This window comes from Chenopodium album, chromosome 20 (genome assembly GCF_948465745.1).
Source record: "Chenopodium album chromosome 20, dcCheAlbu1.1, whole genome shotgun sequence".
NCBI classification, from domain to species: domain Eukaryota; kingdom Viridiplantae; phylum Streptophyta; class Magnoliopsida; order Caryophyllales; family Amaranthaceae; genus Chenopodium; species Chenopodium album.
In genome coordinates this window covers 28,031,053-28,043,425 of record NC_137853.1, presented here as the reverse complement: position 1 = coordinate 28,043,425, position 12,373 = coordinate 28,031,053, and the positions used below count along the sequence as shown (strand labels likewise).

Sequence of the window (12,373 nt, the reverse complement as noted above, 5' to 3'; positions counted from 1 at the left end):
TACAATTTTTACTACTCCCTTCGTTTTTTTTATTTTTTATTAGAAAAGTAATTTAATATTGTGAGTGGGTGAATAAATTAATATGGTGAAAGTAATGTTGGGGCATGAAAGTGAACGTATATGAGAGATAGTAGTAGAGGCCATGACAGAAAAAAGATACTCCCTCCGTCCCTAAATTACATTACTCCTTTCTATTTTTTGTATTCCAAAATTACATTTCTCATTTTTATTTTTGGTAAGTTTTTTAGTAAATCAACTCTCTTTTTCAGTTTTATATTTAATGCTTTCTCACTCATCCTTACCTAACCTCACTCATAATCCTTGTGCCAAATTACAATGAATGTGATTGGTTAAAAATTTTCAATTAAGAGCATGTGATTGGTCCTTATTTTTTGCAAAGGATTGATGACATGTCATGAACAATAACTAATCTATCTTTGTACTTCCCATTGCATTATCTAATTATTGTTATTTGTCTTATTCTTCCCTCCTTAATTCCGGTGTAAATTTTCAAAGAGGAATGTAATTTAGGACGGAGGGAGTAAATTAATTTGAGTGGGGTTTAAAATAAGAGAGAGAATTAATAAAATACTTTTTTTTAGTTGACACCTTTTTATTATCACGTTTGCCAACGCATGTTTTAAACGATTAATATCTCTAATTATTAACATTGTATAAATATAAAAAGTGGATATTAATAAAATATACATTGAAACAATTCAAATAAGATCGCACATAAATATGTTTTATCGTATCTATAAACCACACAAATGAGTCAAAGCGTGTTGTGCGAATAATGTAAAAGCCAAACGGTGTCAACTTAAAAAAACGGAGGAAATATAATTTATACTATATATAGAAATGACGCAAATAAAAATAAAAAAAAAAAACAAAAATGGGAAGTGATGCAAATAAAAAAAACGGAGGGAGTAATAAACAATTGAAGACATTAATGGTTAAATTTGCGTTTCGGTAAATGTGCCGGTTAAACTGATGCAAATAAAAAAAGACATAGAGTAATAATACGAGTATTACTTCATTGTGATTGGGGAGAATAACTCAACCATAAGACAGGTTCCCTATCCCGTACTTGTTTTGAATTAAAATCATGGGTTAAGTGTCTTCAAAAAAAAAAAAAAAAAAAAAAAAAATCATGGGTTAAGTGTTAGAGATGCTCGATGGATAATGAAGCGGTACTTTAACATCTTCAAAGGCAAAAACTAGATACAAGTAAGAGTGTGCGGGACCATTAACCCAAACGTGAATTCAAAAGTGACAAGTCAAGTCTGTAAAATGATCAAAAACCGAACTGAAATCAGTTCCTTAATCAGGTACAAAGTGTAAGTTTGATTTAGTCTCAGAATCAGTTGTAGTTGAAAGGAAGTTAATTCAATCAGTTGTGAGTTTCCAAATCAAGTTGGGTATACTTTGTGGAACCAATTCTTCTGTTAAATCACCATGGTGTATAACTAATCTCTATGTCCCACATTAGTTAAGGAGTTACAACTCCCACAAATATTTTAATTACATTTCACAACTCAGTTTATGCCCTCTAATCTATACTCTATACTTTAGTATTTAAAAACTCAAACCAAAAAGACATGTGTCCTCATCCTATTACACTTCTCCATCTTCTTTTCCAAGCCAATGTGCCACATATCATCTTATATATTAAAAAAAAAATTTTATTACAATATCTTTCTTCACTCTTTCATTAAATCCTTCATCTTCATCTCCCCTCTTCAATTCAACCTTTTTCTTTTCTTATTTAATTTTAGTTCCCCTCACCTTCTTTTTTACAAAGCTTCATTTTGAATCAAAGTCTAAAAAGATAAATTTCTTTAATCATGGTTTTTGTTACATATTACACCCATACTAATTTATTGATATTTCCTCACTCATCTCTCAATACAATTATCTATGAACAACCCGTGCATTGCACGGGACAAAAGGCTAGTTATTCTTAAACCATGTTCCCAATGAAACCTATCAATTATTGACACTTCCTTTGTATGATTAGCAGCCATCTAGACGTGACAGATAAGCAAACATTAAAACAAGATTAAAGTACTCAAAAAACTGAAGCTATTTATAAAGTGCAAGAAACGTTTGACAACGCCATTAATAGGCCACAAATTCATGGACAATAACTAAGGGATACAACCCAATTTGCCAAACCTATTAATAAAAAAACTAAACAAAGCTCTGAAAGTTCCCTTTCACAAAATTCCGCTTTATTCTCTAAATCAACCATCACTTGACAAATATCAAGGTAAACACTGCACCAATGCATACCATGCCTGAGCAACTCAACCAGCTTACTGGGTCTTTGACATGTGGCGGATCAAGTCAACAACACGGGAACTGCAAAACAATTACAGGAAACGGTTAACAAAACAGAACTTATCATACATTTGAAAGGGTAATCAATGAAGTACCAGTAGTGAGTTGAAAAGTTCACAGTACCTGTAACCCCATTCGTTGTCGTACCAGGAAACCAACTTCACGAAGTTACCGTTCAAAGCAATTCCGGCCTTGGCATCGAAAATGCTGGACCTGTGGACAGATGCACAACCGATTATTAGTTCATGGTAAACTAAAGCTATATTGGCAAAAAAGAAAAGACACATAGTAGATGGAATGGACATCCTACCTGTTGTCACCAACAAAGTCGGTTGAAACAACATCATCCTCGGTGTATCCGAGGATTCCCTTCATCTTGCCTTCAGATTCCTCCCTGATAACCAAAAAAGATGTGAGATTACATTCAGAATCAGACACTGCATAGTTTAACTGAACATGATATCATTTAAGGTGGTTAATTAATAGTAGCTTACTTGATGGCAGCCTTGATTTGCTCATAGGTAGCTTCCTTCTCAAGTCTGACAGTAAGGTCAACAACTGAGACATCAACAGTGGGGACACGGAAAGACATACCGGTCAACTTTCCGTTCAAAGCTGGCAACACCTTTCCAACAGCCTAAAGGAAAACACATCAATTGTCAGGTTCATTACAAGCAACATTCAAAGAAACAATACGTTCTACAATAATATACGAGTACTTCGTATAAAAAAACAGTGCAAATTGTTTGGACAAAAAATACCTTAGCTGCTCCGGTGCTGCTGGGAATGATGTTGAAGGAAGCAGCCCTTCCACCTCTCCAGTCCTTAGCTGATGGACCGTCAACGGTCTTTTGGGTGGCTGAACATAAATTAATCAATTAAATTAAGAAAATTATGCAAAATAATCAAATGGGACCATTATTCATCAGTCATCACAAGACTCACCAGTGATGGAGTGAACAGTTGTCATAAGACCCTCAACAATGCCGAACTTGTCGTTGATCACCTGAACCGTATAACAAGACAGAGTGTAAGACTTCTATATAATCAATCTCAAAGGAGTGATGCACCAAAATAAGACAAGGACAGACCTTAGCCAAGGGAGCAAGACAGTTAGTGGTACAACTGGCGTTGGAAACAATGTTGAGCTCTGACTTGTATTCATGCTCATTAACACCAACAACAAACATGGGAGCATCCTTGCTAGGAGCAGAGATAACGACCTTCTTGGCTCCACCCTATAATCAAATCAGAAATCAATTGTTAGCAGCAAAAATTAACAACTGTTTGATCACAATGATTCACAGTAATTAAAAAAGCTAAGAGTAATAGAAACGAACAATGAAGCATCTTCGTAAAGAAGAAACAACCTACAGACTTTTTATGATCACGCCTTAATGATTGCTATCTCAGGAAAAAATTACAAATGTAAAAGACATACATTACAAATGTAAAAGACATACATTAAAAAATTTCACCCCTCTTTGCATCATTGCTAACAAAATACAAGAGTGAAAACACCCTATCGACTATAAAACACAAGATAACAAAGGCATTTGGATCATGGAAAAAAACAACTTCCAAGTACCAATACAACAAATCGACAGCAAAATTACATTATTACAACCATTTTTGACTGGTTCACAAATAACAACTTAAAAAAGGGCCACATATTCAATTATTTTTTAATGCAACGATTGCAATATTACAAGGTCAACTAAGCAAACCAGCAAGTATCAGAAAAAAACGCATTAAGTTTCACACAAAAATCAAGTATTACCACAAGTCCAGACACCCATAGTGGAAGTCAAACAAATAACTTGACACAATTTCCTAAAAAACAAACAATTCAATCTAAGTGCTCAAGTATTTTCTAACAACAAGTAGTTTCTAACAACAAACAACTTACAATCAAGTAGTTTCTAACAACAAACTGCAGAATACATTTGTAACAAGACATAAAACAATCTAACTAAATAGAGTCCAAAGAACTAAGGTAGTATAATTACACACCTTCAAGTGAGCAGCAGCCTTGTCCTTGTCGGTGAAGACACCGGTGGACTCGACAACGTAGTCAGCTCCGGTCTGGCCCCATGGGATCTCCTCAGGGTTCCTAATCATCAAAAACAACACACATACACAAGTCAACAAATGTCATGTCAAACCAGGAAAAAACTTAAAATATTCTTCCTACTTTCGTCATGCCATAATAATTCATAATTGCTTAATTCACTACACTAACATCAAACTATCAAACAACAAGAAAAACATCATCAAAATTATACATATATCTTCTTTAATACAAATAGATACCAAATAAACATACAAATCGTAGATTATGAAGTGACATTTCATTATCTTACTATATACTCCAACGACTATGTTTCAAACATTGAAAGAACATAAAAATAAATGAAATAATCCGTACTACATTTAATTTCTAAAAGCTGCAAATAATCATTCTCAAGTTTTATAAATATAATTGCAATAATTGCCTACTTTACACTCAAATAATAATAAAATATTAATCACATAAATAATACTCTCAACTCCAGATTTAAAATTTTAAAAATTAATACGGAGTAATAATATTATTATACCTGTGACCGAAAACGGTGACGGCCCTCTCACCGAAGAGAAGAGTCTTCTCATCGTGAACCTTAAGCTCATGGTGCTTCCATTGACCGTGAACACTGTCGTACTTAAACATGTAGGTCTACAAACACAAAAACCAAATCAAATAAAAAAATTAATCATAAATCTAAATAATTAAATCAAAAGGCAGATCAATCGAATACAAATCTATATATAAATGGAAAAATGAATATTATACCATGTAATCGGTGGTGATGAAGGGATCGTTGATGGCAACAAGCTCACAGTCATCGCTCTGAAGCACAACTCTAGCGACCAAACGTCCGATTCTTCCGAATCCTGCAGATTTTTCCAGATTCATATATAATCATCAGTTTAAACTCGAAATTTGCAGATTTTTCCAGATCAAATCATAAACACAACCAAAAAATTTGAAAAAAATAATCAAAAACTAGATCTAGATGAAGAAGGATTATTACCGTTAATTCCGATCTTAACCTTGGCTGCAGATCAAAACAAAAACACAGAAAAAAAAATGAAAAAATTAGTTTACCAAATTACATCAAAAATCACAGAAAAATGAAAAAAAAAAAAAAAGATTACAAATTACATCAAAAAATTCAGAAAAATGAGAAAATTAGTAGATCGGAGGAGAGAGAAAATAGAGGAATATAGTCTGAAGAACATACCCATGGTGGAAAGAAGAGAAATGTTGATAAGAGGTTGAGAGTGAGTTTGTTGAAGATGAGAGTAGAGAGAGAAAGAGAGAGAGTGAGATAAAAAGGGGGTTTAGGGTTTTATTTAAAGGAGAGGAGAAGGGTGACCGGAAAACTCGGTTAATTATTCAGCAAGAAATGATTTTTAAAATAAAAAGAAAAAGAAATAGGAAATGTTAAGGTGGGGCGGAATTCTCGAAGGTTGTAGGAGTATGATAGAGTGTGGTGCGAGTGCATGGTAATTTGTGTAGCCGTTTGATTTTGAAAATGGGGGGTGATGATGTGGAAGGGACTTGGGAGATGCCGGTTGAAATGGGGTCACGTGTATGACGTGTGAGCATTTGTCATGTTAAAAGGACTCAAAAGGAGAAAAGTTGGCGTGGTATTTCACGGTGGTTGTAAAGTAGTGATACTTCTTGTCATGCCACCACCACAATAAATGAATTCCAAGACGATTTTTTTTTTAATTAATGTCTACTCAAATCGTATTATTTTGTTTTAATTAATGTACGGTGTATTTTTGTTCTAATTAAAAGAGAATGAGACTATGACAATTGACATATAGCTCAGTTTAATAGAGTTTTCGCCCAATTTTAGGAATCTTGAGATCAATTCTCAACAAGAATTTATAAACAGAAAAAGTTTAACATTGTAAAAAAGAATTTTAAAAAATTTGTTTTGAACTCTTTTTTTTTTTTTCTTTAGATGGTGCATACATTTCATTTGCATAATACTTCGTGTTGATTATATTATATACAACTATACAAGTATGTACTAGGTTCATATAACTAGAATAAGCTATACTCACTTCAGATAAGTTTATATATATTATTATGATGAGCTCAAATAAGATAACGGGCGTTTAGATAAGTAGAAATCAACTAAATGAAACAAATCCATATTTAGAAAATTATGTGATTAATTTATAAAAAGATAATAACATGGTCAAAATGTGTGTTAATGTAGCAAAATTGATAAGAGTACAGAATACTTCATAGTGCTTGTAGGCTAACTTAGATAATCCATCGTGACCCTTTTGTATTTAAACTTAAACCCATTACACAAACATAATTACTTCTTAAAGAGAGAGAAGGATAACTCAAGTGGTTAGAGCTTTCCTCTTAGTTTTAGGAGATCCTAGGATCTATCTCACCCCCCCCCCCCCTATGGCTCTCTTCAAAAAAAAAAAAAATTTACTTCTTAAATACAATTATCTTACAATTCACACTTCTCACTGGCTACCTCTTAAGGGCCTGTTCTCATTGACTGAGTTGAACTGAACTGAATATTTTATAAGAAAAGGAAATTAAGAGCTAAAATAAACTGAACTGAACTGAACTTATTAGAACTGAATTAAACTAAAAATAATCGAATCAAAACATGCCCTAAGAGTTTTTTAACATATTTCCAAAACAAAAAATGTACGTACTTGTAAAAGTTCAAAAGGACAAAAGTTTCACGGAAAATGAAAGAAAAGAAGATAGAAGTATACAAATAAAAATCTTAGTAGGTAGATTAACCTTTAGGAAGTGTGTGGTGGATATATTAGAGTGGACATATACTGACATGATATGGATGGTGAAGGGTAAAGTAGAGATTGGTGGTTAGTATGCATCTTCGGATCAACTAAAATATTGAAGTGTCATTTTATGTACACCAACAATAGTTGCATGGCTCATGACATTCTTCCATTTGAGAAAGAAAAGTTGTAGTTAAGCTTTATTTTGACCATTTGTAAAGTCGAATAGCCAATTATTCAAGCATCTTTTTTTATATTCTTTTTATTTGTTTTTATAGATTCTTTTTGTTGAATTTGTATATGTATTTCATTTTATATCCTTGTGTAACAAAAACCAAATTATTGAATTGTATAAATAGTTAGTTAGGTATTGTTTATTTTATTCATATTTCATATTATAATTTAGGCCGTGTTCTCTTTAGCTTAATTTCAGTTCAGTTTAATTCAATTCAGTTTAGCTCCAATCAGTTCAGTTCATTTCAGTTTAGTTCAGTTCAGTTCAGTTCAGCTCCAATCAGTTCAGTTCAGTTCAGTTCAATTCGGTAAATCAGAACATGTTCTTAGGGCCTGTTCACATTTACTAAACTGAACTGAACTGAACTCATTTGGGTTGAACACAATTGAACTGAATTAATTGGAGCTGAACTGAATAAAGCTGAACTGAATAGAGCTGAAATGAATATTTTATGAAAGAAGGAAATTAGGAGCTAAACTGAACTAAACTGATTGGAGCTGAACTAAAATGAATTAAATTGAAATTAAGCTGAAGTGAACAGACCCTTAGTCTAGTCAATTTACTTTCTTTCCATAGAATAAAGTTGTTGGTAATCAAATTATAGTTATCATTTGCAATATGTTGGATCTCATTAATTTTAACCTCTTACAAAAAAACACGAAATAATAACATATCCATAACACCCTCATGAAAAGTTGTATAAATTACAATCATATTTTATGAGATCCAATCATATCGGAAAATATATGTGTTATATATATTCTGTATTGATATTATTAGCAGAATAATATATTTAGGTTTAGGAAATTTTGACTTTTTCTACCTGTCAAACAGGTCGATTTCACTTTTACTACCTATGAAAACTTTTATTTTATTTTACTACCTATCAAATCAGAGTAGTGCATCTAGATCGACTTCGATCAACTAAGTGAATAATTTCCAATTGCAACATTCGTGTTAATGTCGTTACGATTGCGGGAGGGTGTTAGAGATATGAGATCAAATCATATCGAAAAATATATGTGTGATATATTTTCCATATTGATTTTATTAGCAGAATAATATATTTAGGTTTATTTATGTTAAGACAATATTTATTGAATTTATCGTTAGGATATATGGTATATTTTTAGGAAGATTATTGTTTCCTATCTTACGATCTTAGATTTTGTATAAATACTCTACCTATTGACGAAAACTTGGAATCACTTCAAATAAATCCTAGCATGTTTCTACACGCTTAATAAATTTTCGATATGCGTACGTACCTCAAATAAGCTCTTAATATAGTCGAGTACACTACAACAATTCCCGAACCAAATCTCTTACATAAAGGGACAATAATACTATATTAATCACCCTTGTACACACAATTTCCAGCAGCTTAAACTCACTTTAAACAACTTATAAAATTATGAAAATTATTTAAAAACCCCTAAATAATCCCCTCTTTAATAGGTAATTAAACCCTTTCATTAAAATCACAATTCTACTACTTTAAGTAAAATTCTAGTAACATTATTAGATTAAAACTCCCCTAAAAACTTTAATTTATTAAAACATACTTTTATGCCCAATTAATCAATAAAATCATAAGGTATACAAAAGTCCCAAATCAATTTGTATAAGAACCCTAAAAATCAAGTCTTAAATAAATTAGAAACCCTTACTTTAATCATATCAAATTCTAAAAATAATACTCATAATTATAATCTAAAAATATAAATTAAAACTTTAAAATATGGTTTTGATACTAATTAAACAAGTTTTAAACAATAAAACCAAAACCATAAAAATAATTATCAACACCCATTAAAAAAAGAGGAGAGAGAAGGAGTAGCCACAGTGGTGGAGGTGGTCGGCTGGTCGTCGGCGTGCCTGTGGAGGCGGCAGCAAAAGGGGTCGACAGTGGGTTTCCTTTGTGAAATCTCACGTAAGAAAGGAGGGAAGGAGAAAAAGAAAAAGAAAGGAAAAGAAAGAAAAAGGGAAAATAGCTTTCCTTGACCATTTAACCTTTTGGGTGGCAAAATTTTGGCCCATTTTTAACCTTCAAAGGTTCAGTGCGACAGGGCACATGGTTTGGCAGGAATTACTTGTATTATGGGGTTACTTGTAAGTGTTACTAGTAGGGTGTTACTTGTATTCTAAGTAACCCCTACAAGTAACCCCAAACCAAAACTCCAAACAAAACCAGTAACACACTATAAGTAAACCTCGATCAAAACCAATAACACCCATACAAATAACCCCAGAATATAAGTAACACTTACAAGTGACCCCTGACAAAACCAATAACACCCTACAAGTAACCTCTGCCGCACCATGTGGTCAGCCGCATACAAAATTTGTGTTTAACCTTTTGGGAGGCAAAATTTGAGTGGCAAAAAAGAAAGAAAAAGAGATGATTATTTACAGTGTAGGGTTGTTTAGGGTAGGTTTGGGCTTTATAAAAATTGTGGACTTGAATAATAGAATAGGTAGCCCAAATGTAAAAATAGAATGATTGGGTTTATTATGAAGATGGACTATATTCGGAGTGAATACTTATTAACCCAAAAATTAAACCTTTTATTATTTAAATCCCATAATAAAATAATTTGACCCATAATTATATTTTACAAATAAATAAATAATTTATAAAATACATAAAAAATACGGGGTATTACATTGGTGTTGCTAGCATGCCTAGCAATGCACGGCTGGCCTTGCTAGCCTTGCCTTGCACGCAAGGCTTGCTCGGCCATGCAATGCAGGCTGAGCTTGCAGCCGAGCCTTGCCTTGCCTTGCGGCAATGGCTTTGGTAGTTTGGTAGCAATGCTAACCTTCCTAGCCCTTGATTGACTAGGCCATTTTGAGGCTAGGATTTTTCCGCATGATGACTTGTTGTTTGGTTGATTTTTTTGTCTCGTCAGTTTCTAAATTCAACTCGACTTACAACGCTCTAAGCTCGAAATCTGGCGTTTTTGTTCATAAAAACTCTATTGACTCATTTAATCCTTCGGATTAATTCGTCACTTCGGTTTGGTTACACGATTGGATGTGACCTGAAGGGTTCAGTCAAGATTAAGTTGAATATTAATTATTCATTAATATTAAGCAGCATAAATTTTATTTATTATTGTGTATCAAAAAGGCATGAATTTTATAGGTAAGACTTATATTTATTAAAAGGACCTGAAGTTAGAATTTTTTAGCATGATTCAGGATTATTTCTCACCCATACAATTTAATGGCGTTGAATCAAGTAGTAGTTATCTAGTATTTATACTCTCATTTTTATGAGATTGAGTGAAGGAAGATTTATTGTGCATTGTATATAGTAATAGTGCAATGTTGTGTACAAAACTAGACAAGGAAGATTAATAAAAATAAGGTAAAATTGAATCTTACCTTTGAGAAATCTAGACAAATTCCACCTTGGACCCTAATTTTCTCAAAACGATCCATTGACTAGTTTATTAAGTTGGTAACCGGTTGAAGAAGTTGACTTGCCACATGTCACCTTTCAATTGGTTCTCTTTTTAATAACTAAATCAACATCACCTTCTCATCCTTAATGATAAGATGGGATTGCTTTGAGCAAAAGTGGGATTATTCTTTTCAACTATTCCATTAAATTTATTCTCTTATTAGACTATTGTAGTGTAATAAGCCAAGACGGGTACTAAGGTAATTTTACGAGGGACACCACATTCTCTTGGCTTATGTAATAGAGATTCCATATTAATTTTAATCACCGGTCAAATACAATGTTAAATGGATAGAAATAGTTAGCGAAATAAATGCTCCCACTTACATAATACGGAGTATTTTAATAATTTTAAAATAACCGCATAATATTATGTACTGGTCAAAGTGTTGCATTTAATAAAACCTAAGCCGAGGGAGCATTAATCTCAAATTTTATCTACCTAATTTTAATTTGTAAATTATAATCATTACAAAATCAGTATATTCAAAATATGTACAATAATCGAGACAGTACTTGGACAGCCGAACAAATAACTAGTTTATATTTTAAAATCTAAAGCAATATTTTAATACTCTTACGAAGTATGTATTACCTTTAGTTGACACGTTTTGAATTTAGCACTACTCGTACACTTCCCTTTGGTCGTGTTCTATGAGTTATACGTAATGGAAAACATAATAATGTGGGTTTTGTTGGATTCACCACGATATATATTATCAAAATATCATTTTTCTTTTAATAATTTTTGTTTGTAAGTAATTAAAGATATTAATAGTTGAATCTGTAAATTGATAAAAACGTGACTAAAATAACGTGTCAACTAAAAACAAACGCAATAAGTATATTTTAGTGCAATTAGGTATACCGTGTTATCGTGCATCATTTTATTTTTAATTTTTATATGTTAAGAAGAAGAAGAAGAAGAATGATGCAATAAGGGATTAAGGGAAGATCATTTGGGCACATTCAAAATTAATTTTAACGCATCTTTATGTGAGAAGATCATTAAAAATTGTGCTCCTTATATTGAGTGTGCCAAAATTATTTTCTAGTGTGTTTAAATTAGTTTCGTGCAACCAGGCCTGGTATCTACACTCTCCTTTAAATCTGGCCAACGAGTTATAAGGGATCAGGTCTTAATCAGAATTCAGGAAGCTAAGCAGTGAACACATGCTATATCTCGCTTTGTTCTCATTATTACATCAGAATATTCCTTTTGTAAATCTTGTGATTTAAAATAGGAGTATTTTATTCAGATCATTACTAGTTTCTTCTGTCCAATTATTAGTAAGATTTAAGAATATGTAGTTCTATGAGTAGTTTACTCGTATTAGCTAAGGCACAAAATTTAAGTTTTAGAAGATCATATTTCCATATGATGGAGTAAGGCCCTATTCTTTTGAGCTTCTGGCAAAGGAGAAAAAGCATAACAGGACAGTGCAGAGTAGAGCAGAGCAAGGCTAAGAGCCTGTTCTCATTGACTGAACTCAACT

At 32.4% G+C, this 12,373-nt stretch overlaps 1 protein-coding gene across 1 annotated transcript; it reads right to left on the bottom strand.

Moving 5' to 3' along the window:
* Positions 1-2,068: 2,068 nt before the first annotated feature.
* On the bottom strand, positions 2,069-5,760 carry LOC145599021 (glyceraldehyde-3-phosphate dehydrogenase). The gene is made up of 12 exons (XM_081655432.1): positions 5,628-5,760; positions 5,418-5,441; positions 5,177-5,277; positions 4,944-5,059; positions 4,357-4,456; positions 3,435-3,581; positions 3,289-3,349; positions 3,105-3,202; positions 2,838-2,980; positions 2,654-2,737; positions 2,467-2,556; positions 2,069-2,364 (listed from the first exon to the last, which is right to left on the bottom strand). Exons 1-12 carry the CDS (start codon positions 5,629-5,631, stop codon positions 2,319-2,321), a joined length of 1,014 nt encoding a protein of 337 aa, XP_081511558.1. The 5' UTR covers positions 5,632-5,760; the 3' UTR covers positions 2,069-2,318.
* Positions 5,761-12,373: the final 6,613 nt, after the last annotated feature.